The following is a 26,386-nucleotide window of genomic DNA, read 5'->3' as shown; positions in this document are numbered from 1 at the left end:
CCTGCAGAATGCTCTGCCTCGGCAGCTTGGAGGTGTGCCTCTGGCAATGCGACAGGTTAAGGGGGTTCTGCATGACGGAGCACCACCCCACTTCCGCATTACAGTTCGCCGAAACGTCGACATCTTCCCCGGAAGTTAGATAGGACGCGGAGGCCCTGTAGCTTGGCCTGCAAGCTCATCGTTCATAAACTCCTTGGATTTTTTACCTCCGGGGTACCTGAAAAGCGTTGTGTATGCTGAACCAACCCCTGATATGCAGACTCGTCAACAGAATGTTCACGACACCAGTGACGCTATTTCGAGAGAGGCCGGAGCGTGCGAGAAAGTGCAGCAATCCATGACGCGACGAGTGAACAGCTGCAATTCATCCCGTGGAGGCCACTTTGAACATCTGTTGTGACACGAATGCGATGTAGTTCTGTACTGTGTTCCAGGACGATTTGTTATCGTTGCACGCACACCGTTCATTTCCGGACACGTCGTCATATGACCTTTTTTCCTCCATTTCCAGTCAGAAATCCGCCCCTGTCGGTTTTATTAATTTTCACCCTGTATAACAACTCCTGCAGCACATGTCTTATGATAATTTTTTAATAATGTGTATATTACTAACAATGAAACAGATCCTTGTTTATTTCCTGTCGTCATCACAAAAATATTAAATGTCTATTGGATGATGAAAACAAAATATTTTCCTTACACTAGGCACATCTGATAAAAGAAAAGTTAGTGCATTCAGGCGCTTCAAAGAATATTTAGCACTGAAGGATGTGCAGATGAGGTCTTGTAAGATCCAGGATGATGAGCTGAAATCGGTCTGCAAATTTAAATACCTGGGGTCATACATACAGAGGGACGGAGGACTGGAAAGCGAGAGACAACACCGAATAAATTGCGGTTGGAACAACTGGAGGAAAATGAATGGAGTGTTGTGTGACAAGAAGGTGAGCATTGGGTTGAAAGGGAAAGTGTACAAGTCGATGGTAAGGCCTGCTATGATATACGGGGCAGAGACATGGCCAATCACAGTAGCCCAGGAAAAGAAGATGGAAGTGGCGGAAATGAGGATGCTGAGGTGAATGTGTGGGGTAACAAGGAAGGACAGGATTAGAAATGAATTTCTTAGAAGATCTGTGAAAGTGGGACCCATGGGGAAAAAGATACAAGAGAGCAGACTAAGGTGGGTACGGAAACTTGCAGAGAAACGGGGAAGAGTATATTGGAAACAGAGTTGAAGATATAAAGATTGAAGGAGCGAGACGGAGAGGAAGACCGAAGATGAGGTGGAAGGATAAGATATCCTGGGACCTAAGGAAGAAAGGATGGAAGAAGTAAGAGGCAATGGATAGAGAACTATGGAGGAGAAGGATCCAGAAGTGCAACGCCGACCCTACGTGACGTGGGACAAGGCGAGGATAAAGAAGAAGAAGAAGAAGAAGAAGAAGAAGGCGCTTCAGACTAATTCCTGGTTTTATTTAGACAGAACATGGATGGAGTAAGACGTGATTGTGGTCGTTATTCTTCTGCTTACCAGGCATACTTGAATTCGTAAGACATGGAGATACAAACTAACAATTCACGAATGACTAAAGTTTAACAATACTCTTCCGTTGATGATACTTCGATAATTTTCTGAAAAATGCTTTACACTGTCGAAAAATGTCTTTATTGAGACGGGTGGAACCGACTTCTGTTACAGTCTATCCATTCATTGCCTTCCCTTAAAGAGAGAGATGTTTGTTATGTCCAGGCCAAATGTCCAACAAAAGCAAAGCAAGCAAGGTACGGAGATGTTCCCGATGCAATACTGAAAATTATTCTCTTCCATTATTCCAGTTGTTGATTTCATTGATTACAATATTTTTTTGCAACTAAACAGTCCTTTTGAAATTTATGGCCCTAATTTGCCTTGAGGTTCCTGAAGACAGACATAAAGTTGCAGAAACAATAATGATGATACTTGTCACTGGCATTGTTGTATATGGATGTTCATAGCATTCGTCAACTGCACAAGCGACTCTGTCTTTTTTCGTTCGAAATGATAGAATGCGGCTTGCACACAGTTCTTGCACAATACCGGGTTGCCTTTATGCACAGCAGTTTAGGGGATAACAAGAAGCTTCGTCTTCACATCAGCTACGAATTTCTGTATAATATTACCTGCTAATAACGTTCCCCCTTCACGTTTACCTGAAGTAAACTTCGTTATTTTGCCACTTTATTTTCCGTATACTTTGCCGAATCTGTTTAACCAGGCTGAAGAAGCGTGAAAATCAGTAATCTTCATCTCAGCAGCGATTCAGAGGGCCCAGTCTTGTAAATATCCCTCGGTGATGGCACACTGACTCCCACAGGCAGTTCTAGATCTTTCGAATAGTTTTTGTTTCACACTTTTGCAAGTTTCAGTTTGGCTCATATTTCGAACTTCGTGTAGATATTTCTTCCACTTGTACAGTTCGTGTCCAGATTTTACAAAACAAAAAACAAAACCGACTTTGCACGCTGCTAAACTTTAAGCCTCTTCTGGCTCGTTCGTTCAACCAAGATATTTATAGTATTTTTCTTTGCCACAGAGATCTTTTACTGTGCATGTTTTCTTTGGGATAGAACGAACTGTAATTTTGTTCTGAACTTTAATTAACACAATAACCAATTTTCAAACCATAACTCATGGAATCGTCAGAGTTATTACCTGTTTTTTCTTCCACAATTTCTAATGAAATGTCAATATCATTCGAATGTATGTCCAAGAAATTAACTAATAAATAACACGACGTAAGTCTTCAGAGGAAATAGGTGATTTCAGTTGTATACCACGATCTTCTTATTTCATCTTTGTAAGGTTGAAAACATTGACTATGTTCCACTTAACTGTGAAACTCGGAAAGCTGTACCAAGGCAGATACTATTAGCAAGCATATGCGAGCAAAATACATGGAAAATTAATTGAGTTTTATCTCCAGCGTTAACCTCTGGCAATATTGTAAAGGAAACTGTTAATTATTATGGATATTAAATGAATTACAAGTTCGAACGAATAGTATTTGTGAACAGTTGTGCCAGACAAACTGTCAATGAAAACTATGAAATTCACTTTCAAATTACTATTGCATTGTGCTCTGTTATCTGTTTACCAATTGGCCATCACCCAAGGATATGCGTGTTGCGCATGCACAGTCTGCTACAGCTACACGTAGGGCTGTGCTTTTTTCCAGCCACCTGGCGAGTTATGAACTTGGCAATTTTAACCTTTTTTTAATGCTTACTGTGTCTTAGCAGCTAAAATTTTGACATTATGTTTCTTTCTGGGTATTCTTCCTGTATAAAAAATCTCAGGGCGCGTTTCGACGTGTCGGATTGGACCGTTCGCTCTATATCTACGTCTATGCCTGGCAGAGGGTTCATCGAACCACTTTCACAATTCTCTATTATTCCAATCTCGTACAGCGCGCGGAAAGAACGAACATCTTCCCGTACGAACTCTGATTTCCCTTATTTTATCATGATGATCGTTTCTCCCTATGTAGGTCGGCTTCAACAAAAGATTTTCGCATTCGCAGGAGAAAGTTGATGACTGGAATTTCGTGAGCAGACTGCTCCGCAACGAAAAACGCCTTTGTTTTAATGATGTCCATCCCAAATCCTGTATCATTTCAGTGACGCTCATTCCCCTGTTTCGTGATAATACGAAACGTGCTGCCCTTCTTTGAACTTTTTCGATGTACTCCGTCAATCCTATCTAGTAAGGATCCCACATCGAGCAGCAGTATTCTAAAAGAGGACGGACAAGCGTATTGTAGCCGGCCTACTTATAATTAGATCTGTTACATTTTCTAAGTGTCCTGCCAATAAATCGATGACTTTCGTTTGCCTTCCCCGCAACATTTTCTATGTGTTCCTTCCAATTTAAGTTGTTCGGAATTCTAATTCCAAGATATTTAATTGAATTTATGGCCTCTATATTTGACTGATTTATGGTGTAATCGAAGTTTAGCGGATTCCTTTTAGCACTCATGTGAATGACCTCACATTTTTCGTTATTCAGGGTCAACTGCCAATTTTCGCACCATACAGATGTCTTTCCTAAATCGTTTTGCAATTTGCTTTGATCTTCTAATGACTTTACTAGTCAATAAACGACAGCGTCATCTGCAAACAATCTAAGACGGTTGCTCAGATTGTCTCCCAAATCGTTTATGTGGATAAGGAACAGCAGAGGGCCTATGACACTACCTTGGGGAGCACCAGAAATCACTTCTGTTTTACTCGATGACTTTCCGTCAATTAGTACGAACTGTGACCTCTCTGACAGGAAATCATGAATCCAGTCACATAACTGAGACGATATACCATAACAATGCTATTTCACTGCAAGCCGCTTGTGTGGCACAGTATCGAAAGCCTTCCGGAAATGTAGAAATACGAAATCGATCTGAAATCCCTTGTCAATAGCACTAAGCACTTCATGCGGGTAAAGAGCTAATTGTGTTTCACAAAAACGATGTTTTCTAAATCCATGTTGACTGTGTCAGTAATGTTGCAAGGCTTACTTGTAGTCTTGAAAGTATGTTTAATTTTTTACGGAGAGAGGGTGCTGGCCTCCCGTCCAACCTGCGGTGTTACCCTCACAGCTTACAGGACTGCTGGCTTTTCTTTCAACAGTAGATCACATCTTCAGTCTCCGGCATAGCAGAGAAACTCATCAATCTGATAAAGATCTGTCTGAACGAAACACGTGCAAAGGTGAAGATGGGAAATCGCGTAACTGAGGAGTTTGAAATTGTGACAGGACTCAGGCAAGGAGATGGGTTGTCCCCTATCTTGTTCAACTTTGCCCTCGAGAAGATCGTACGCGAGACCTTCCAAGAGAACGAAGGGATTGAAATCGAAGGAAAGAGACTGGCATACTTAGCCTATGCAGACGACATCTGTTTACTCTCTAGGTCGGTAGAGGAGTTGGAGCAAATGACCAAAGCACTAAAGGAGGCTTCCAGCAAATTTGGGCTAAACATAAACGAAGCCAAGACAGAGTACCTCGTTAAGACGCGTGGTCATTGTCAGACTGCTGATCATCTACGACTACAATCACTGCAGGTTGGGGACCATTCCTACAAGAGAGTGCAAGAATTAAAATACCTAGGGGCACTTTTCACTGAGGACTCGTCATGTGAAGCAGAGATCAATGCCAGAATACAAGCAGGAAACCGATCTTACCACAGCCTAGCACAACTGCTTCGGTCCAAATCTCTCTCCAGACAGTTCAAGATTCGACTGTACAAAACCCTGATCCAGCCTGTTGTTCTATATGGCTGTGAGACATGGAGTATCCGGAAACAGGACTTCCATAAGCTCCTTGTTTTTGAGAGAAAAGTGCTTCGGAAGATCTTCGGTCCGGTTCTGGATGCAGATACAGGGGAATGGAGGATCAGATACAACCAAGAGCTTGAGGAACTATACCAGCAGTCCAACATAGCAGGAACTGTCAAAGCCAAACGAATGGAGTGGGCCGGCCATGTGGCCCGGATGGAGGATCACAGGTGGCCTCGGAAGCTCCTGGATTTCACACCTACAGGAAAGAGACCGCCAGGGAGACCCAAGAAGCGTTGGAGGGATGGACTCCATGAAGATTTAAACCAAGTGTCAATAGATGTGGACGAATGGCGGATAGCAGCAATGGACAGAATACAGTGGAGGAGGAAATTTGTAGATGCGTGCGGTCCTCTGGGCCTGATCACGTAGTAGTAGTAGTAGTAGTAGTATGTTGACTGTGTGTCAATAGATAGTTTTCCCTTAAGTAATTCATAATGGTCCAACACAATATACGCTCCAAAATCATGCTGCATATCGACGTTAATGATATGGGCCTGTAATTTAGTGGATTACTCCTACTACCTTTCTTGAATATTCGTATGACCGGCGCAACTTTCCAGTCTTTGGGTAAGGATCTTCTAAGTGCTGCTCGTGGGGCAGGGATCCTTCCTCACTACCGAGGATGGAGTGTTTCTACGTTGCCTGTTGTAGAAGAACTGAATTCTTTTCATTCCTCTCACACTCCAGACTAACTCTCGCCCCTTTATCTGCACAACTTTCTGTGCACCAATAAGACGATTTTACTACACACTGAGAAATGCCACGGTCATAAATAATCGAATAATTTCCGAGTTTGCAACGTTAACCTATGGAACAATTTTGCCTGACGTCCCCACTCTGCTGTCGAGTTGTCCCTCCAGCCAGTCCGCTGGTTTCACATTCTGGATTTTATGGAAACCAGCCTCAACTCCTCTCTGCTAAACTATTACTGTTGACCAACATGGAGTGTCGTTTCAAAATTTCCAGTAAGTGATCTTGCTGTCCCGTGTGAAGAACAGTGCCGCTACGATTCTCACGGAACCACACGGGGCCTTCGGCCTCTCACTCCTAGGAAGGGCTTTTCCAACTTGAAAACAAACTTCTTTGGATCACACCCAGTGCGAAATACCGCTCTGAGACCAGTATGAGTTTAACAGCACGAGGTGCGCAAGGCGGCGAACAATACCGCAGGATGAGCGTCCTAGCTGCCAGGCCGCACATAACAGTTTGCTGCCTGCTGGTGGTTGCTCCTGAATATACAAGGTGGTGCACGAAATGTGTTACCATTTTGTTTTTGAATATAAACTTTGTCAGTACAATCTGAAAGGAACATGTACTACAATGAAGAGCCGTCCATGGAGATTTGTTCTAACTGAGGACATGCTTAATATGTCCACCATTTTGTTTCCTAACTTTCTTCAAACGAACATTGAAGTTAGTGATTACCCTACGGCACATGTTTTCCGTAATTTCACTGCAAGCTTGAAGAATAAGTCTTCTGAGCTCCATTAAATCACATGGACGTTTCGGGAAAATTTTTTTCTTTAGGTACCCCCAAAGAAAAAAGTCACATGGATTGAGGTCTGGACTATTGGGGGGCCAATTTTGTCCGTCATTGAAGCGACCTGGAAACCTTAGTGAAATGATCCGCATGTCGAAATGCTCGTGTAAAAACTCCAACACAGTGTTTGGAGTACGTGACCTTGCTCCATCCTGCATGAATCACTGCGTGTTGAAGGGCAAGGCAGTAGCAAGAAGTTGTGGAATGAAGCTATTGCGAAGCATGCTCAAATAACGCTCGCTGTTCACAGTTTCTTCAAAGAAAAAGGGTCCAATAAGTCCGTGACTGGAAATTGCTGCCCACGCTGTAATCCTCGAAGCATAATGTTGTCGTTCATGAAGCACTTGTGGGTTTTCTGTGGCCCAAAAGCGTACATTTTGTTTGTTAACCACACCGTCTAAATGAAAATGCGCCTCGTCTGAAAACCAAACGTTGTTGAGAGTTTCTTCCCTATCCTCCGCCCACTGAGCAAACAGTAGTCTCTGCTGCTTGTGTTTTTCAGTGAGCTTCTGTGCACAGGTCATCTTGTGTGGGTACATATGGAGATCACTTTTAAGAATGCGTTGAACGGAGCGTCTGGATATTCCCAGTTGCGCTGCTGCCTTTCTACACGATTTCCCGGGACTTCTCTGTACAGCAACTCGTACCACTTCAATATTCTCCGGCGAACAAACAGGCTTAGGCCGAGGTCGCTTCGCTTCCAATACTGTTCCTTCCTGTACAAATTTATCGTACAACCTGTGGATGGTCTTTTTGCAAGGGACCCATCGTACGTTAAATTGTTGTCGAAAACGCCTCTGAGTCACAACAAGGCTTTTCGTTTCATGAAAAAGTAACACAATTGCCGATCGTTGCTGTGTCGTCAGTCTTCCATTGTCAGCCATTGCTGCTTACTAGTCTCCTAGCGGCAGTATCGTGAATTACACGTCATTTCGTAACTCATTTGTTTTTCCAAGCTCTGTTGGTACTGCTGTAGAGATCCCAGAGGGATATCTAAAGCCCGGTCCACACGCAACGATCTGTCTGCGCACACATCGGCGCAGATGTCTGTACATGCAAAAGATCGCTGCAAATGTGGTGTGTTCACACGACACAAACCTCAATCTACTACTCGCCCGTCATCTGTCGGTGTAGAAAAGAAATATCAGTGGCAAGCGACTACGCTCCCCGTAAACGTCAAAAATTTAATTCAGTTATTTCGAAATATAGAAATGGAGTAAGTTCTGTTGTGGTCTGTGTTCGCAACTTGTGTTGCAAGAAACATTCAAACCAACCACAGGAAACAGAGAATGCAGTCAAAATGTTGTAGATAGTGGCTGCTAAAGCGAAAGGAGTTTTCTCACGTAAATTTACTGCGAGAGTTGCAGGGCGAACCTAAAACAGGGACAAGTATATTCATGTTTCTTTTTATAACAGCAGTTAATTTTCTATTATGTTTGCACGCAAATATATTATTTTGAATAAACCTTTGATAAACGTATGTGAAATATATTGTTTTACATTACCTCGTGTTCCATTTCCTCGCACATTGACACTCCAATTTCATCTTCAATTCTACTCCTGCTTGGTCTTTGCGTTTCTTGATCACTAAGAAAGCCAAGCAGGTCAAAATACTATAACGTTGGCTGGTGTACTTGATTTACTCCTACACCAGATCTTCTAGATTTCTGAACTTTGGGTAACTCTTTTCGGTAAACAGTTCGCAACGAATTTTTTCTGTTACTGTTTCTCTGTTTGCCGAGGCGTCAACTGCCCGCAATTTTTCAATTAGAACGTTGTATGCTGCTGTCTTTTTGTCTCGGTCACTATATTCTTTACTTTCAATCTTCCACAAACATGGGTGGTTTCTATATATTTCAATGAATTCACTTACAAACTCTCGGGAACACTGACGAGTATCAGCCATTTTAATGCCCTGTGCGCTCAAATACAAACACTAGATTGAGCTAACAGCTGTTTGGCGCCAGATTTGCGGCGATCTCCTGTCTACACGCTCCAACTTGTCTGCGCAGATGTGGTTTGAACCCACAGATTTGAGAGGTTTCGCTCAAACCTCCAACTCCAACTTCCAGGTTTGCACACACTTCAGGTTGGTGCAAATCTTCTGTCCACACGCAACGATCTGTCTGCGCAGATGTGATGTGCGAAGACATTTGCGCTGACAGATCGTTGCGTGTGGACGGGCCTTAATGTGAGTCGTAAATTGTGAAAGAAACAATTGGTAACATATTTCGTGCGCCACCCTGTATAAGAGACTTAGTTTCACTGTTCACAAACGAGGTTGTCAGGCGGTGGCTCATCTGGGATTCAGTATTCACGAAAGTTACAGAAAGGTTTGCATCAAACTACCATCAGAGTAAAGAAACAGATGAAAGATATTACTTGACAACCTAATCTCAGCAGTCGCTGAAGGTTCCTTGCTATAAACACGAGCATTCCTGAACTAACATCAATCAAACTCGAACCAAATAAATTAAAAGTAAGACAAGAAAAAACCAGAGTGTCATTCCAGCAATGGACTGCCACATGTAGTCGCTAATTCTATGATACTTTCATTTATTCTTGAAGCAGAAATCCTTGAGTCGTTAAAGACTCGAACTCCCATGTGTAAGACAGCTCGAAACATCTGATTACTTTACAAATGAGCTAATCTGTAAAATATTTGACGTTAAGCACATAAGCTGAGAAAATGTTTGGAGAAGGTTTAAAATCACTTTTCCAGTGTGTTGGAAGTCGTTAGCTGCTCTCATTATCAAACACTGCATGAAAGTAGACTGGGTAATTTGCGTGTCATGAATTTTGCTGCCGCAAGTCATATACACGGATTCTAACTGTAAATTTTTAAATTCGGTGAATAATTGTGTGAAATATTGAAAATTAAATGCAATGAATGTTTCTGTGAAGGACAAAAAAAGTCTCGCTTAACTTTACAGTGAAGGAAAATCTTTGTTTATCTTAGTGCACCAAATCAATAACAAACCAGTAACGAGTATAAAACAAGGCTGCAACAGGAAAGCTAGGAAATCTGAGAGAGCTATCTGAAGACAGATTTGTAATGGACTGAGCTGACAAAAGTCATGACTTACCTCCTAATACGACGTCGGACCTCCTTTTGCCTGGCCTAATGCAAAACTCAACGTGGCATGTACTCAACAAGTCGATGGAAGTCCCCTGCAGAAATATTCAGCCATGCTGCCTCCATAGCCGTCCATAACTGCAAAAGTGTTGCTGGTGCATATTATGTGCAATCTGATCACTCGAGTATGTCCCATAAATGTTCGATGGGTACCCAAATCATTCACTCGAATTGTCCAGAATAGTACTCGAACCAATCGTGAATAGTTCAAAAAATGTTCAAATGTGTGTGAAATCTTGTGGGACTTAACTGCTAAGGGCATCAGTCCCTAAGCTTACACACTACTTAGCCTAAATTATCTCAAGGACAAACACACACACACACACCCACGCCCGAGGGAGGACTCGAACCTCCGCCGGGACCAGCCGCACAGTCTATGACTGCAGCGCCCAAGATCGCTCGGCTAATCCCGTGCGGCCGTAAATAGTTGTGGCCTAGTGACAGGGCACATTGTCATCCATAAAAATTCCATCGTTTTTTGGGAACATGAAATCCATGAAAGGCTGCAAATGGTCTCCAAGTATCTGAACATAACCAGGACCCAGTCCATTCCATGTAAACACAGGCATTATGGAGCCACCAGAGTGACTCGTTTACAAGTTGGGTTCACGTCTTCGTGGGGTCTGCGCTACACCCGGATCTTACCATTAGCTCTTACCAACTGAAATCGGGACTCATCTGACCAGGCTACGGTTTTTCAGTCGTCTAAGGTCCAACCAATATGGTCAAGAGTCCAGGAGAACCGCAGCAGGCAAAATCGTGCTGTTAGCAACGGCACTCGTGTCGGTCGTCTGCTGCCATCGGCCATTAACGCCAGATTTCGTCGCAGTGTTCTAACGGATATGTTCGTCGTACGTCCCACATTAATTTCTGCTGTTATTTTACGCGGAGTTGCCTGTCTGTTAGCACTGACAACTCTACGCGAGCGCCTCTGCTCTCGGTCGCCAAGTAAAGGCCGTCGGTCAATGAGTTGTCCGTGCTGAAAGGTAATGCCTGAAATTTTGTGTTCGCGGCACACTCTTGACACTATGAATCTAGGAATATTGATTCCGTAATGACTTCCGAAATGGATTGTCCCATGCCTTTAGCTCCAACTACCATTCCTCGTTCAAAGCGTGTTGATTCCCGTAGTGCGGCCATAATCGCGTCGGAAACCTTTTCGCACGAATCCCCGAATACGAATGACAGTTCCACCAATGCAATGGCCTTTCATACCTTGTGTACGCGATACTACCGGCATCTGTGTATGTGGATATCGCTACCCCATTACTTTTGTTACCTCAGTGTAAATCTGAAACCGATAATGGTCTTGTTTGAATAAACTTTTTAAGTCATACTTGTGACTAGTTGCACTGCAAATTATAAACCTTATAACTGTACTACAGCCGCGCTTTTCAATAAGTCAGCTATCCACAAAACAGTGTTGCAATATCTGGTTTGATTCTTGTACTGGCAACTCGACGTGTACTCTCCAGATGAATTAACAATCATACAGCCCTCGTGCGTGTGTGCGTCTGTGTCTAGGCCAACCTACTTCCGTACCGTGATTTTTGAAACTGTCTCTAACTGATAAAATATTTCATCATTTTTGGCTTGCACTCTAGTCAGCATTATTTCCTCTTGCGCTATTTCAGATGTTATCCTTATCTCGCCACTACAAAATGAATCCGTAACTGAGGCTCTTGATGGAATATTCTCAGAGGAAGTATCATATGTGGAAATAATGGTGTCTTGGGTATACACCCAAAAATTATGGAATGTTCAGTCCACCAGGAAAACTTCAACAATCGAAATGAGGTAGAAGTTGCTTGCTCTAAACAAAAAAGTTTTCGGTTTCCTCCTTTGAGAATGGCATGGTCAGTGTTTTCTGCAAATCGGTGGCGATTGTGCTTATTAGAGATGGGCAAACTGAAACACCTAACTGTTTCGAAACAAATGAAACAGTACAATGTAATGTTTCGAAACACTGTTTCGAAACAGTGAAACAGTTTGTGTCTTATAATAGTATAGGCCGTCACATTATATAATCTTGAGTGTCTACTGTATAAATATTGTCATAAAAACACAAATGAGGTGCGAGACCGCCAATCATATCGCAGAAAGTGTGAAACTTTCACTTAGACGTCTTTGCAGTTCCATATTTCGTGTAGCAGCAAATGCACTGCTTTTGTGTCATGTGACTTTCATACTTTCCAATTGGCCGAGGTCAGACTTAATATGTTTGACGTAACAGATTTTGCCAAACTCGTTTCCCTGTATTCTAGTGCATAATTTTGATAGGTTTTATGAGTGATAATCTGTATGTGCTCCTGAAAAGGCATATCATGAGATATAATTTATTGAGATAACATCCTGGAAGCGAGGCACTGAATTAACATTTATGAGTATGCCACTCACACTTTTACTACCCGCAGATAAATTTTCCATTGTTTGTCACACAGAGCAGGATGCAAAGTGACTGATGCACACAGATCAAAAAATTACCGTAACAGACTGGAAGATACAGCGCAATGGTCAAGTATGACAGTTTCTCATCAAACATTCACAAGTTAGCTGGATACATCTCATAGTAAGTACACTTGAAAGAATAGGAAAACATTTCAAGGTAACTGAAATGCAGAGATTCGTATGTTTCTTTGAAGTATAAAATCCAGACGAAAATTTAAAGCAGTTCCTACAGTGTAATGTCTTTGTGATACCTGTATCATGGCAAATCTGCCTCTACACCACTTATAGTTCTTGCTAAAGAAGTTTGTTTGAGGTACAGGTACATGGAGTTCCCTCAAGTAGTCAGAGCAAGCAGATGTATTACCATTTTATTATATACTTGCCCAGGAAATCAGAGATGAAATTACGTTGTTGTAAAAATGCAATTTTTGTCACAGTATCTGAACGCCAAAAACAAAAGTATCGAAGTACAACTGTTGATTTGCCTGAGAATTTTTTATCATACACAAGTATCAAGATGCCTATAGTGTAATAACCAAACACAGCACATTTACAAAAATATACACACAAACATATACATACACAAATCAGATAATTATTCTCAAACACATAAATGAATAAATAACATACGAAAAAAATTAAACTCAATGAATGGTGAGCAAAAACGTGTCTTCTATGTGCAACAAATTTGAGAAAAATGTTCTTGTAAGGTAGCTACATGCACAGTTTAGTGGACTAAACAAAATACAATCAAATATAAATTCAGTGCACTCTGTCCAGAGAAGAACAAAATCAACTGAAATTTTCCTGTTTCATTTCTGAGTAGATCTGCTGTGCCTATCCTAAGTGGTAGTTTAGAAATATCATTTTTTATACTTTTTCGCTTGAAAGACGGGATCGTCTGTCTGTTATTGTTTGCCACTGCTTTGAAAATATGCGCTCACGTGGAATAGAGGTGGCCATAATACAAAGACGTCGTTTCATTTTTTCAAACAGTGCAGGAAACAACACATGATTTTCTTTCCACCACAGCAATGGATCTTGTGATCTGTGTATCAGTGGCATCTTCATATATTTATCAAGCTCGACTATACTTGCAGCACGTGGATTGTCTACACTTTGGATCAAGTCACCTAAAGCTTGGTCAAAATCTTGCCAAATGTTGCCACTGCTAGAAGTGAATGTGCTCACCTCAACTGGTTTGCCTGCTAGCGGATTTTCTGTAGAACACCGAGTGGGTTTCTGTCGTATTGCACAGCACTTGTTAATTATGGCATCTTTTGTTTCTTTTAATCGATGCCCAGTTTTTGGAAAACCATGCTCCCTGAAGTGAGGATCCAGTAATATTGCCTCACAAGCAATTGCTTTATCTGCAAACTTTTGAACGAGGCGGGTACAGATTCCGTCCTCAAGTTTAGCAATTACTGTATTAGTGGCTTCATTGCTGTGATCTGAGTTTTTTAGTCTCGGACAATGACTTTGTAAACCTTTGCTTAATAAGACAACATTTTACAAGGTTACATTTCTTTCACTGCTAATTTCTGTTGTGACTTGTTCAAAAGGAGATAGTATTTCACAAGATTTTTGTTTGTGAATCCACACTGAGGATGGCAAGGGTGCTTTGCAAAGGCTCTTTGATTTTCAAAAGCCTGTCAAACATTTCATATGTGGAATTCCATCTCGTAGGGCAATCTTGTTTCGGTGTTAAAATAGGAACGCCCATTTGCTTCTGAATATTGTGTAATTTCTCAAGTGCTTGAGGACTTCTTTTGAAAAATTCCACTATTGACTTCACTTTTGCCCTTGTGTCTGTAATTGGTTCAAGGCTTGCTTGCACGATTAAATTCAGTGTATGTGCAAAACAAGGTACATGCCACCATTTGCACATCATCACTGCCTTCACCATATTAGGTGCGTTATCTGTAGTGCAAGCTACAATTTTATTGGTGATACCCCAAGTAGAAGTCACATTTTGTAATTCTTTGGAAACGTTTTCTGCTGTATGCTTGTCATGGAATTTAAAACTAGATAACAAATATGACTTCAGATTGCAGTTTTCATCAATGAAGTGAGCAGTCACTGCAATATAATTCTCATTTTTCACAGATGTCCATCCATCAGTTGTAATGCAGATGTAGGATGCAGCTTGCACTGTAGATCTTACTCGCACTAGCGTGCGGTCGAACACTTGAGAGAGTAAACTGTGGGAGAGTGTTTTTCTACTTGGTGGTACATAGTTTTCATTTAATAAATAAGTCATTTTTCTAAACTCTACACTCTCAACTACATTAAATGGAAGGTATTCTTTAACAAGTCTTAAAATCTGTTCGTCTATTTTGGCTCGTTTGGATGAAGGCACTGGTCTTGATGCAAATCCAGTAATCTTTGTTTGTTTACCACACCTACCCAGAACTGAACTGGTGGAAGTGCTGGGTATTTCTTGCACAGATTGTTCATCTTGACGCACAGCCACTGGAATGGCAGATTCCTGAACAGTTGCTGTGGAAACTGAACTGGTTTCATCACTGCCCAGATTCATAAAGACTGATTTCGAACGAGTTTCACTTAAATTAACTGTTGGATGCTTATGTCGCAAGTGTCTGTTTAAGCAAGAAGTTGAACTACTTTTAAACGACAACACTGCCGAGCACAAGTTAAATTTAATTTTCTCAGGATTTATCTTCATAAAATAATCCCACACCGGACTTCGTAACGCCATAGCTGAAGACAGAAGAACCAACACGAACTGTACTGGAGGCAGGAAAAAACTGCAGAAACAATGGATACGCTACTGGGATTCCCACATTTCGTTAGTATGGATAATATATACTCGGCCTGCTAATATCCATGCACACAAAAGAAATCATTGTGGAGAATAGGCACATTGACTGTAGACTCACAAATAAAGCCACATAATTCGAATAAATGACAAAATATAAGAGAAAAAAATTTTTGTCCCTTAAGGCGTTTCGAATCATTACTATAAATCCACCATGCTTCTCAGCCCTTCCCGTTCACCATTACATCATCAATGATCCGTCAATCATATTGCTTTTCAAGTGCATCCAATTTACGTATATGTCTAAAAATTGCCACTCTACGCCTTTTCTAATTCAAAATGTTGTAGGTTTACTTGAGTTTTTTAATATGGTTACTGTACATCAACAGATAAGCATATGTTATAGGAGATGTGTAATTTAACTGAATGTTTTTCACACTTTTATTATTTTGAATGCGAATAGTGTGCTTTATTTTATTGTTTGTTAGTGTTTATAAAGTATATATTACGCCATTTCGGAATAGAGCAATCAATTAGAAACGAAGCTTTATTTTCGGAAATCTTAAGCTTCATGCTGTTGTGTGTCAAAAGGATTTCGACACTCTTGAAAGAGTTCGATGAAGTAGTATATTAAACGTATTTCCGTATCTGTGCCGTGCCCGAATCTCGTCCGAGACAAAGCGAAATGAAACATCACTGTTTCGATACAGTTAGTCCGTTCCAAGCACAAGTGGACTGAAACAGCCTAATTTTGAAACAACGATACAGTTTCTGTGGCTGGCTCGAGATCGAATCAGGTCCCGTTATCCGACACAGAGCGGAATGAAACACCATTGTTTCGAAACAGTGAAACATAGCCGTTTCGAAACACTGAAACAGTTCCACGTATCGATACACTGTTCCGAAACATAGAAACAGTAGCCAAGTCTAGTGCTTATTGACTATCTGGCAAACAATCAGAGACGAACCTACTCGGCGAATATGTATGTCTGTTTTGCGCGGGAAGTGAAGGCACTACAGAACAATAACAAAAGTTTGTAGGAAATAATTCGACTGTCAAGACAAAGAACCAGAGCTAGCCAATCAGCTGTACATATACACATAAAAAGAACTTTGAGGAACACTAGAGGAGAGTTTCACCTAATGTGAGACTTCAACAAACACTTCACTGCTTCTGAGGCATTTCATTGTGTCCGTAGAGCTTGTACAAGAGTTTGCTTGTGTAGGTAAGCGATGAGTGCCAGTGAGAGATACAGCCAATTGCCACCTACGTCAGTTCAACAAGACCGCCCCTGTTTCTAGAATTCTGAGACCATCCTCAGTTCAATGGCGCAAGTGGTGAAGGCTGGTAGCCCCAGTCGTGCGGTGGAAGCAGAGCTCACGAATTTGCAGTATCGCACCCAGAGTTGATCGTGGTTCAAATGGTTCAAATGGCTCTGAGCACTATGGGATTCAACTGCTGTGGTCATAAGTCCCCTAGAACTTAGAAATACTTAAACCTAACTAACCTAAGGACATCACACACATCCATGCCCGAGGCAGGATTCGAACCTGCGACCGTAGCGGTCGTGCGGTTCCAGACTGTAGCGCCTTTAACCGCTCGGCCACTCCGGCCGGCAGTTGATCGTGGTCCTTTGATTTCGAGCTGAGGGGAGGGTCTCAACCAGAGGCTCCGTCAGTTCTGTGACGGTGTTGGCTGCAGATTCCTGGACCTCCGTTATCGGGTGGGGATTTGTAGGATTCTCCTTGATAGGTCAAGGGTGCAGTACACACAGGAAGCGGCTAATCGGGTAGAGGAGTACTTGTGGAGTGCACGTGATGAATTTTAGAAAATGAATCCTTAAACGTATTCCACGTTCGTATATAATACATTTCCTTGAGACAGAGAAAACTTCTGTCCCCAAATCATCACGGGTTTAGAAACTATTCCTCATGCGAAACTCCGATAGCAAATAATGGATGAAGGGCAACAGGCTGATCCCATATTCCTAGATTTCCGGAAAACATTTGGCACGATTTCCCACTGCAGACTGTTAACGAAGATCCGTGTATGCGGACTAGATTCCCAGATATGTGAGTGACTCGAAGGCTAATCAAGTAACAGAACCCAGTACGTATCCGAGATGACGTGCGTTCATCAGAGATAAAGATATCGTCAGGAGTGTCTCAGGGAAGTATGGTAGGACTGCTCCTATTTTCTATGTACATAAATGATCTGGCAGACAACGTGAACAGCAGTCTGCAGCTGTTTGTTGATGATGCTGTGGTGCACGGGAAAGTGTCGAAGATAAGTGACCGCAGGAGGATACAAGATGGATTTGACAAAATTTCTAGTTAGTGTGATGAAAGGAAGCTAGCTTTAAATGTAGAAAAATGTAATTTAATGCAGATTGGTAGGAAAAACAATCCTGTAGCATTCGAATACAGTATTAGTGGTGTGCTGCTTGACACTGTCGCATTGATTAAATATCTATGTGTAGCGCTGCAAACTGATACGAAACGGAATGAGTACGCAAAGGCAGTAGTGTGGAAGGCAATTGGTGGAGTTCGGTTTATTGGGAAAAGTTCAGGGAAGTGTAACTCATTTGTGTGTAGAACACCAATGCGACGTATTATTGAGTACTTGTCGAGTGTTTGTGATCCCCAGCAGCTCGGAGGCATAGAAGCAATTCAGATTGATAGATTTGTTTCCCGTAAGTTCGACCAACACGTGAGTGTTACGGAGATGGTTCGTGAAGTCGAATGGGCATCTGTGGAGGGATGATTACCTATTTTTCGTGAAACACTGTTGGAAAAATTTCGAGAACAGGCATTTTCAGCTGACTGCAGAACACTTCTACTGCCGTCAACGTACATTTCACGTACGGACTGCGAAGACATGATAAAGAAAATTAGGGCTCGTGCGGAGGCCCATAGGCTGTCGTTTTTTTCTCACTCATGCACCATGCTGTGGCTTGCGCAGTATGTATATAGATGTAGAGTTGCAATTCCCTTTGAGAGAAAGAATGGCCATCAGAGTGCACTTTGCAGTTCGCGTTTACTGTTGTTACCTGGAGTCGTGGCGTGGGGAGCCATCACATCTGACTTCACGTCTCGGCTGGTAACGACGCGCAGAACTGTGATGCCACAACAGCGCATCACAGACATTCAGTGTCTTTATGTGTTACCTCACATGCGACAGTATCGTGCTGCCAGTTTTCAACAGGGCAATGCTCGTCTACAAAAAGACGTCCCTAGAAACTGCCTGCATGTTGGTGAGGTACTCCCATATCCAACAACATCCTCACATCAGTCCCCAATAGAACACATGTGGGAACAGCTCTGACGTCAACTCCACCTCAGTATCACAATCGAGTATGGGTTATAACAGCTGTGAGTCATCTTACCTCAGGAGAGGACAGAAGAAGATACCCTTCCCAACCGAATCAGTACCTATGTCCAGTCCAGTGGGAGTTCGTCATACTGATAATTTGGCTCTTATCGACAAGTTCTTTGTAAATTTGACTCGATTTGGTAATCACTGAAGTAACATCACGTATCTGCTAGGCCCGTGAAGTTTCGTTTCGTCTTCCCATTCTGGTTGCTTCACTTTTATTCAGGCAATATTGTTTTTGTTTTTAATATTATGTTTGTAGTTACCTGCTACGTTTAAATTTTTTTCTCTTCAATGTTTCGTATTTTAGTACCAAACCTTTATTTGCTTTGCATATTAACGTTTTTGTGTGACCAGCAGCTAAATAAAAAAATGTTTTTGTTAGAAAATAACTATTCAGTATTTGTTAATTAACATTTCAGTTTGATAACAAATATGAAATTCAAATAAATAAAAGTAAAAAGAGTTCTTATTAGAGATTCGAACCTCCAACCTTCGGGATTACAAGACAGAAATGCTAGGCATACTGTTACAAACTGCTAGGTTCAGAAGTTCGTAATTATTTAAAGTTAACTGCGTTCGGAAATCTTCAAATTAGATTTTTAGGGTGTTTTTGAAAGGTGCATCGTACTCCTTTAGGAAACTGATGTCTGCGACCTGATCTTTGAATCCTGCAAGTATGAAGAAAGTCGAACAGGCCCAAACTGTAAGGTCTTCTTGTTCAAGGGAACACTAACTAAAATCCAGCAACAATGACCGTTAGAGACCTTTTCTTAATATAATGACCATTTTTTGTTTTCTTGTCTTAATCATATTAATCGCAGTGATGGAAAGATGCTAATGGTTTGTAATTATGTTTTGTAAAAGGTAACTAGATTAACTAGCTGTGGTCCACAACAGAACATTTTTATAAAAATAAAACAATTGCAATGTGTTCTATTTACATTTTCTGCAGCTGGTATACCTAACGTTTCAGTATCATAGAACTATAGATGCTGCACTTACTTGCTGTTACCTTACGTGTAATAAATGTAAGGTATTTAATTCGTTTCACCACGCAGAGCCTTAACGTAGTTAAATCAGTCACTACATAATTGGTATGTAGATGTAGAATAAAATTTCTGAGTACTACAGTAATGCTACGAAATCATCTCTAGCTGGTAGGATCGATAGAAACAGCTTTGTCTTTTTGAAGTGCTGTAGAAGTAAGTACCATTACACGTTTCTAGAAGGACATGTCCTGATCACTCTTTATCAAAATCTACAGAAATAGTCCCATAATCCACTGTACAGGGCGTGGCGGAGTGCATATAATATCAACATTATCAGTTTTCGGTCCTAATCCCTTCGCGTATTCAGCGGAGGAACAGACTGTCTATATGCCTTTGTAGGCACCCTAATCTCTCTCATCTTTTTCTCGTGATCCCTACGCGCGATGTGTATTCTTCTTCTTGTTGTTCTTCCGTCTTATCCTGTTTTTCGTACGGGGTCGGCATCGTTATGTGGATTCAAGTAAATGTTAGCGGTAATTGGTGGCCGGATGGCCTTCCTGACGCCACCACTGCGGAGAGGAATCGGTGCGTCCGACCTATTTGCGTCTAGAGTAATTCGAAGTTCAAGTGTGAGAAAGTTTTCTAAATATTTGTCTAGCGTGGGACGTGCGTACCAGCCTGGTATTTACGTATCTGGATGTGGCAAACCGTTTAAAACTCAAGTCGAGGCTGGTCGGCTCGCCAGCCATCGTCGTTCTATCCGGGGCAAGTTCGTCTCACCGTATCCCGGAACCGGCACTTTTAACGTGCTCGGACATCCCGGCGGATACGCAAGACATACATTTGTGACAGCATAACCATCGCACAGTCACCTTCAAACACAGCTTCTCTAAATTTACCCAACAGGCTCTCGCGAGAACAATGTCGCCTTTTTTTCCTTTATTGAGTTTCGATTTCCGCCGAAGGGGGCGGGCTGGCAGCAGTTTAGTACGCCGCTCTTCAGCCTACAGAATTTGTTTTAAAAAGATGAGGATAACAAATAATAAAAGCAGGCGTCAAAACTGTGACTTTAATGGTAAAACGGCGGAAAATCGTGGAACTTAAAACATAGAACAAAGGGTTGATGATGCTAATAAAATACATATGAAGCAGACAGGTAGAAGAATAGACAGACAATTAAAAAAACACGGCGACAGTCTGGTTTCTGTTCGCAGGAGATATAAAATTTACACCCAGCGACAGCATGGTTTCTGTTCGCAACAATTTGGAAAGATGAACAACACTGAACATTCACTTGAACACTGCACTAAAAAATTGGCACAAATACGATATACGACAGTCGAGGGCAGATGGGGGGAACGTGGACAGACGATGGGAAAGGAAAGGGGAGCAAGGAGAGGAAAAAACAAAGTCGGGGGAGGGGGGAAAGGAACCGATGGAGGACGAGGACCTATAAGAGGGGGGCAGGTGCTGGGCAGACGCGACAGGGAGTGGGGAAAGGCAGAGGAGGGGGTATACAAAAGGACTCGGGGGGAGGGGGGGAGAAGGTAGGCAGAGAGGTTATGTTGGGAGAAAACAGGATGGAAGGGGGGGGGGGGGAAGAGGGAGCCCGGGGAAAGGACAGAGGAAAAGAGGGGGTGTGAGGATCAGAGATGATAGGAGGGATAAATGGAGGGACAGAGGGCATCATCCGGGAGGTGGAGTTGACGGAAGCCACCTTGGGAAAGGAGAAGAAGGGTGTAGAGGTGGAGGGTAGGGGGCACACAACAGTGAAGACGTGGCAGAGGGCGGGGATTGAAGAGGAGAGCAGCAACCCGGGGGGTGAGGGGGATCGAGGTGGTGGGAGGTGTAGAGGATGCGGATAGGTCACCTCTCTTCCAGGTACTCTAATATAAGTTTCCTGAGCTTTTCTGTTACACTTTCGTATGGGCTATACCAGCCTGCTAGCGGCACATCTTTGAGTTTGTTCATGTTTGTTTTCATACCTATGTGATACGGACTTCAAAGACTGGAATAACACTCTAGAATAAGCTAGAATAAGTCACACTAGGGTCTTGCATATGATTCCCTTTACAGATGCATTGAATTTTCTCAGAATCCTTCCTACTAATTCAGAGGCTCGTTTGAGCATTGCCAGAGGGTTACTATGAAACGCCAGAAAACTCGTGCTACTGCTCATGCGCAGCTACAATGATATGGATCCCGTGCTCGGTGTTTGCTCTGCTCAAATGCTTTCCGTCGCATTTCTGTTTGGAATTTAGTGCATACAGGGACATCATATGACCATAAGCAGCAATACGGCATATTGTTCAGGGGGGACGTACAGAGCTGTTATACTTAGGGCAACTGGCAACTGTTTCATCATATCCTACCCAGATAAAGGATGCAATAAGGAAGCATTTCTTGGCACAATATTCATTTCAAAACTAAACTTTGCAGCACAAAGTACCCCAGTATTTTGCTGTGTGGTGACTTTAACACAAAACTGTTTTTTCCTACTCTGCAATACAGTTATGCATCATTTCCAGTCAGGTTTAAATCTACACAGCGCTGCAAAATTCTAGTAAGAAAAAATACACTTCTTGCGAAAAATAAACAGTTGCTCGTATACACCAGAACTAAGGACAATAAGTTATTTCATCACGATTTCAAACTGTATAAACAATTGACAAGGCTATCTACGAAGCCAAGAAACTATACAACTCGCAGTTTGTATTCTGCTCTAGGAATATATAAAAAGCGACATGGGCAATTACTACGTTTAACTACGTTGTTCTGCCAGTCTACAATTTTCCAAAGAATGGCATTCTGCAAATGTAAGACGAAAGCAAACAAATTAACGTCAAATGTAGAGGAGGTACGAGACTAGTGTTGAACCATGTTTTGTAAACGCAAAACATGGTGTTTCACGGAAGGCTCTTTTGTTTCAAAAGGGCCATATTTGAAGTAAAACATTGTAGTCAGTACTATTGATCAAATTTGCCTGTTCATTGTTATTCCTCTTCAAGTGAATATTTACGTGTGTTCGTACACACATAGCATTAAGAGAGCTTACAGTATGTCATTAAATAAACGGGACAGCAGAGAATAGGCCCTACTCCAAGCCCATCGTAATTTCGTAAATCTCACTAAAATGCATAATTCAGCTCAAATAGAGCATTCTTATGTCCAGATTCACACTGAAAGTACCTGGTATTAAACTTTTCACTGTGGTATTCGTGGTGACAATTATCTTAGAGTACCGGTAACATATTATCTCATGTTTGGCGTAATGCTGTACGTACAAGAAAATGAAAATGTACACAAGAAATTGAGCGAACAGTTGAAACTAGTCAATAGTATGAAATGAAACACTTAGTTTCAAGTAAATTGCATGCCTCTGCGGAAAAGAACAGTTTAGTTTTGACTGTTTAATAAGTCGAATTTCCTTAGAAAACAACAAAAATAACTTCTTGTTCTGCAACACGATTAATGCTTGATCTGCTAATAACGTGGAAACAAAATAAAATCAGTAAAATGAAGCTGATAACATATTAGTCTTCTGTGATTATGTAAACGTATTTCAATTCACTACCGGTCGCTGTGGCCGAATGGTTCTAGGCGCTTCAGTCCGGAACTGCGCTGCTGCTACGGTCGCAGGTTCGAATCCGGCCTCGCGCGTAGATCTGTGTGATGTCCTTAGGTAAGTAGTTCTAAGTCTAGGGGACTGATGACCTCAAATATTAAGTCCCATAGTGCTTAGAGCCATTTGAACCATTTAATTCACTTGATAGATCCAGTTACCTAAATCCGATTTTTTTATTATTATTATTATTTGGCGGGATAGAAAAACACCAAAATCACGAAACGTAAACACGAGTCACGTGGAGATTACCCCTTCTCCCCCCTCGCATACGCGAATCTCGCAGTTTGGGAGTGCTAGAAAACATTTTCTGGGGCATGCCGTTGCGACTTAGTGATTAAAACACGTCGTGTTTTCACAGTATTAAATAGCACATGCACATAAAATGGTGCTCGTTTTGTTTATTACTATTTTAACAGTTGCAATTTTATATATTTGAGACTTAAATCTAATTCGGAAAAGGAAGTGACAAAATTAAGAATTTATGTATTAAGGATATAGGAAAAACGAAATAGAGGAAAGAATTTAGATTTATAGAATGCCACCGCAGATTCTTTCCAAGAGGGAGTACTTCAGAAGTATAACAAACCTCTCGCTCTTGGCCGGCTACCGACCTATCTACTACTACTACTCGCAGACGATGACGAAGGCCTCAGCAGTCCTTTGAGCGTCTCGTCCTCAGACTTCGTGATACTACGTATAGATTGGGTTCTACATTTCGTTTACTTTACACGGCAGCATGTGCTGTCTTCTATTTCAGCATTTGTCTAATATTAATCTCAATGTACACTTGTTTTTATGTCATTCCGGTGAACATCCCTAATCGCTTTTAGTTATGATCCTATGTATAGTTTTTATAGTGTACGTGTTTTTACGATCTGTATCGTGTGTGTGTGATATGTTGTCTCGTATAATGAAGTGATCAATATTGATCCATGCCTAGTGCTACAGGATCCATCTACGTTAATAGCTAGCAATTCTGGTGTATCACCTAGCCTATATCACTGCTTTCGATTTAGTCCTTATTCGATGTTATTACATCTTCGCCTGTGCCGCTGTCTCCTGATCTGCTACCACAACTACTTGTCTCTCTCTCTCAACAGTCGTGTCTGTGGAGTCAGTCGTCTCCTGTGCTCGTTGCTACCTGATCTCTCGTCGCTGGAAGATGTAGCGCCCTAAATATTCCCCTAGATATTCTGTCTGCACAGTCGTTGACACCGTTCCACAAAGTCTGCTGTGTAAGCCATAGTGTTAGTCGCCTCTGCTGCACCCAAGAGTCACAGTATAGAAGTACGTGTTCGAGGGCCCCTCTCTCTCCACAGGCACAGTCAGCCCTCTGCCGAGGTTCCCACGCAGCAAACGCGTGGGGAATGTCTCGTGGCCGGTCAAGAAATGAACAGTGACCTAGCTGTCAATGACACGTTTCGTACTCAGTCGCTCGCTGACACTGAGAAAGATGTCCGGAACCTGAGTAGACCACAGAACGTGAGCCTGCAGTGTGGCAAATCTGGTGGTGGTTGTCGTGTTGCAGACGGCGGCGGCGGCGGCGGCGATGACGCGGACGCGAACGCGGAGGCGGCGGTGGCGGCCGCAGTGGTGCGCCGCGCTGGTGTCGCTGCTGGTGCTGGTGGCGGCTCACACCAGCTCGCGCGGCGCGCACGCCACCACCACGCCGGTTTCGGCCCACGCCGACGAGGTGAGGCGCTCTGCCGGTTCGCTGCACCACTCAAAACTGCTAAAGAAACACATTGCCTGACAAAGAAAAGTGAGGCATCCAGAAGACATGGTGGGACATGAAACTCCACACCATTTTCGAATATTTAAATGTTTAAAATTGCAAACCTCAGTGAGTGGTAGAAGGTTAATCAGAGTGCATTAGTGTTCTTCGTGTTCACTTTTGTTACCAAGTGTGGTACAGCCTATAAGGGTGGTTAATGGCTCCCGATGTTCAGTGACTGGTAGAAGGTTAATCAGAGTGCATTAGTATTCTTCGTGTTCACTTTTGCTACCAAGCGAGGTACAGTGTATAAGGAGAGTTAACGGCTCCAGATGTTCAGTGACTGGTAGAAGGTTAATCAGAGTGCATTAGTGTTGTTCGTGTTCACTTTTGTTACCAAGCGTGGTACAGTGTATAAGGGGGAGTTAACGGCTCCAGATGTTCAGTGACTGGTAGAAGGTTCCTCAGAGTGTGTTAGTGTTCTTCGTGTTCACTTTTGTTACCAAGTGTTGTACAGTGTATAAGGGGGGTTAAAGGCTCCAGATGTTCAGTGACTGGTAGAAGGTTAATCAGAGTGCATTAGTGTTCTTCGTGTTCACTTTTGTTACCAAGTGTGGTACAGTGTATAAGGGGGGTTAACAGCTCCAGATGTTCAGTGACTGGTAGAAGGTTAATCAGAATGTGTTAGTGTTCTTTGTGTTCACTTTTGTTACCAAGTGTTGTTCAGTGTATAAGGGGGGTTAACGGCTCCAGATGTTCAGTGATTGGTAGAAGGTTAATCAGAGTGCATTAGTGTTCTTCGTGTTCACTTTTGTTACCAAGTGTTGTACAGTGTATGAGGGGGGTTAACGGCTCCAGATGTTCAGTGATTGGTAGAAGGTTAATCAGAGTGCATTAGTGTTCTTCGTGTTCACTTTTGTTACCATGCATGATACAGTGTATAAGGGGGGTTAATGGCTCCAGATGTTCAGTGAGTGGTAGAAGGTTAATCAGAGTGCATTAGTGTTCTCAGTGTTCACTTTTGTTACAAAGCATGGTACAGTGTATAAGGGGGGTTCACGGCTCCAGATGTTCAGTGACTGGTACAAGGTTAATCAGAGTACATTAATGTTCTTCATGTTCACTTTTGTTACCAAGCATGGTACAGTGTATAAGGGTGGTTAACGGCTCCATATGTTCAGTGACTGGTAGATGGTTAATCAGAGTGCAATAGTGTTCTTCGTGTTCACTTTTGTTACTGAGTCTGGTATGGTATAAAGGGGGATGAACGGTTCCAGATGTTGAGTGATCACTGTCAAGGGCACATAGACGCCATCTACATGTGTGAAACAGAGTAATCGGAACCTGGAACATGACAGATTTTGAAAGGGACTTCATTGCGAGTTTCTATTTGCGAGCCTACCGAATCG

At 42.2% G+C, this 26,386-nt stretch overlaps 1 protein-coding gene across 1 annotated transcript in view; it reads left to right on the top strand.

Annotated features, from left to right (window-relative positions):
* The first annotated feature begins 12,556 nt into the window (after positions 1-12,556).
* The window catches only part of LOC124788751 (probable sodium/potassium/calcium exchanger CG1090), a 123,309-nt gene continuing 109,479 nt past the window's right edge, over positions 12,557-26,386 (top strand). The window contains exons 1-2 of the mRNA XM_047256032.1: positions 12,557-12,615; positions 24,905-24,956. Of these exons, the coding sequence (XP_047111988.1) occupies positions 12,557-12,615; positions 24,905-24,956 (111 nt within the window). The remainder of the gene's footprint in view (positions 12,616-24,904; positions 24,957-26,386) is intronic.

This window comes from Schistocerca piceifrons, chromosome 3, assembly GCF_021461385.2.
Source record: "Schistocerca piceifrons isolate TAMUIC-IGC-003096 chromosome 3, iqSchPice1.1, whole genome shotgun sequence".
Classification (NCBI taxonomy): Eukaryota; Metazoa; Arthropoda; class Insecta; order Orthoptera; family Acrididae; genus Schistocerca; species Schistocerca piceifrons.
Note: the sequence above shows the minus strand (reverse complement) of the source record. Positions and strands in the feature narration are given on the sequence as shown.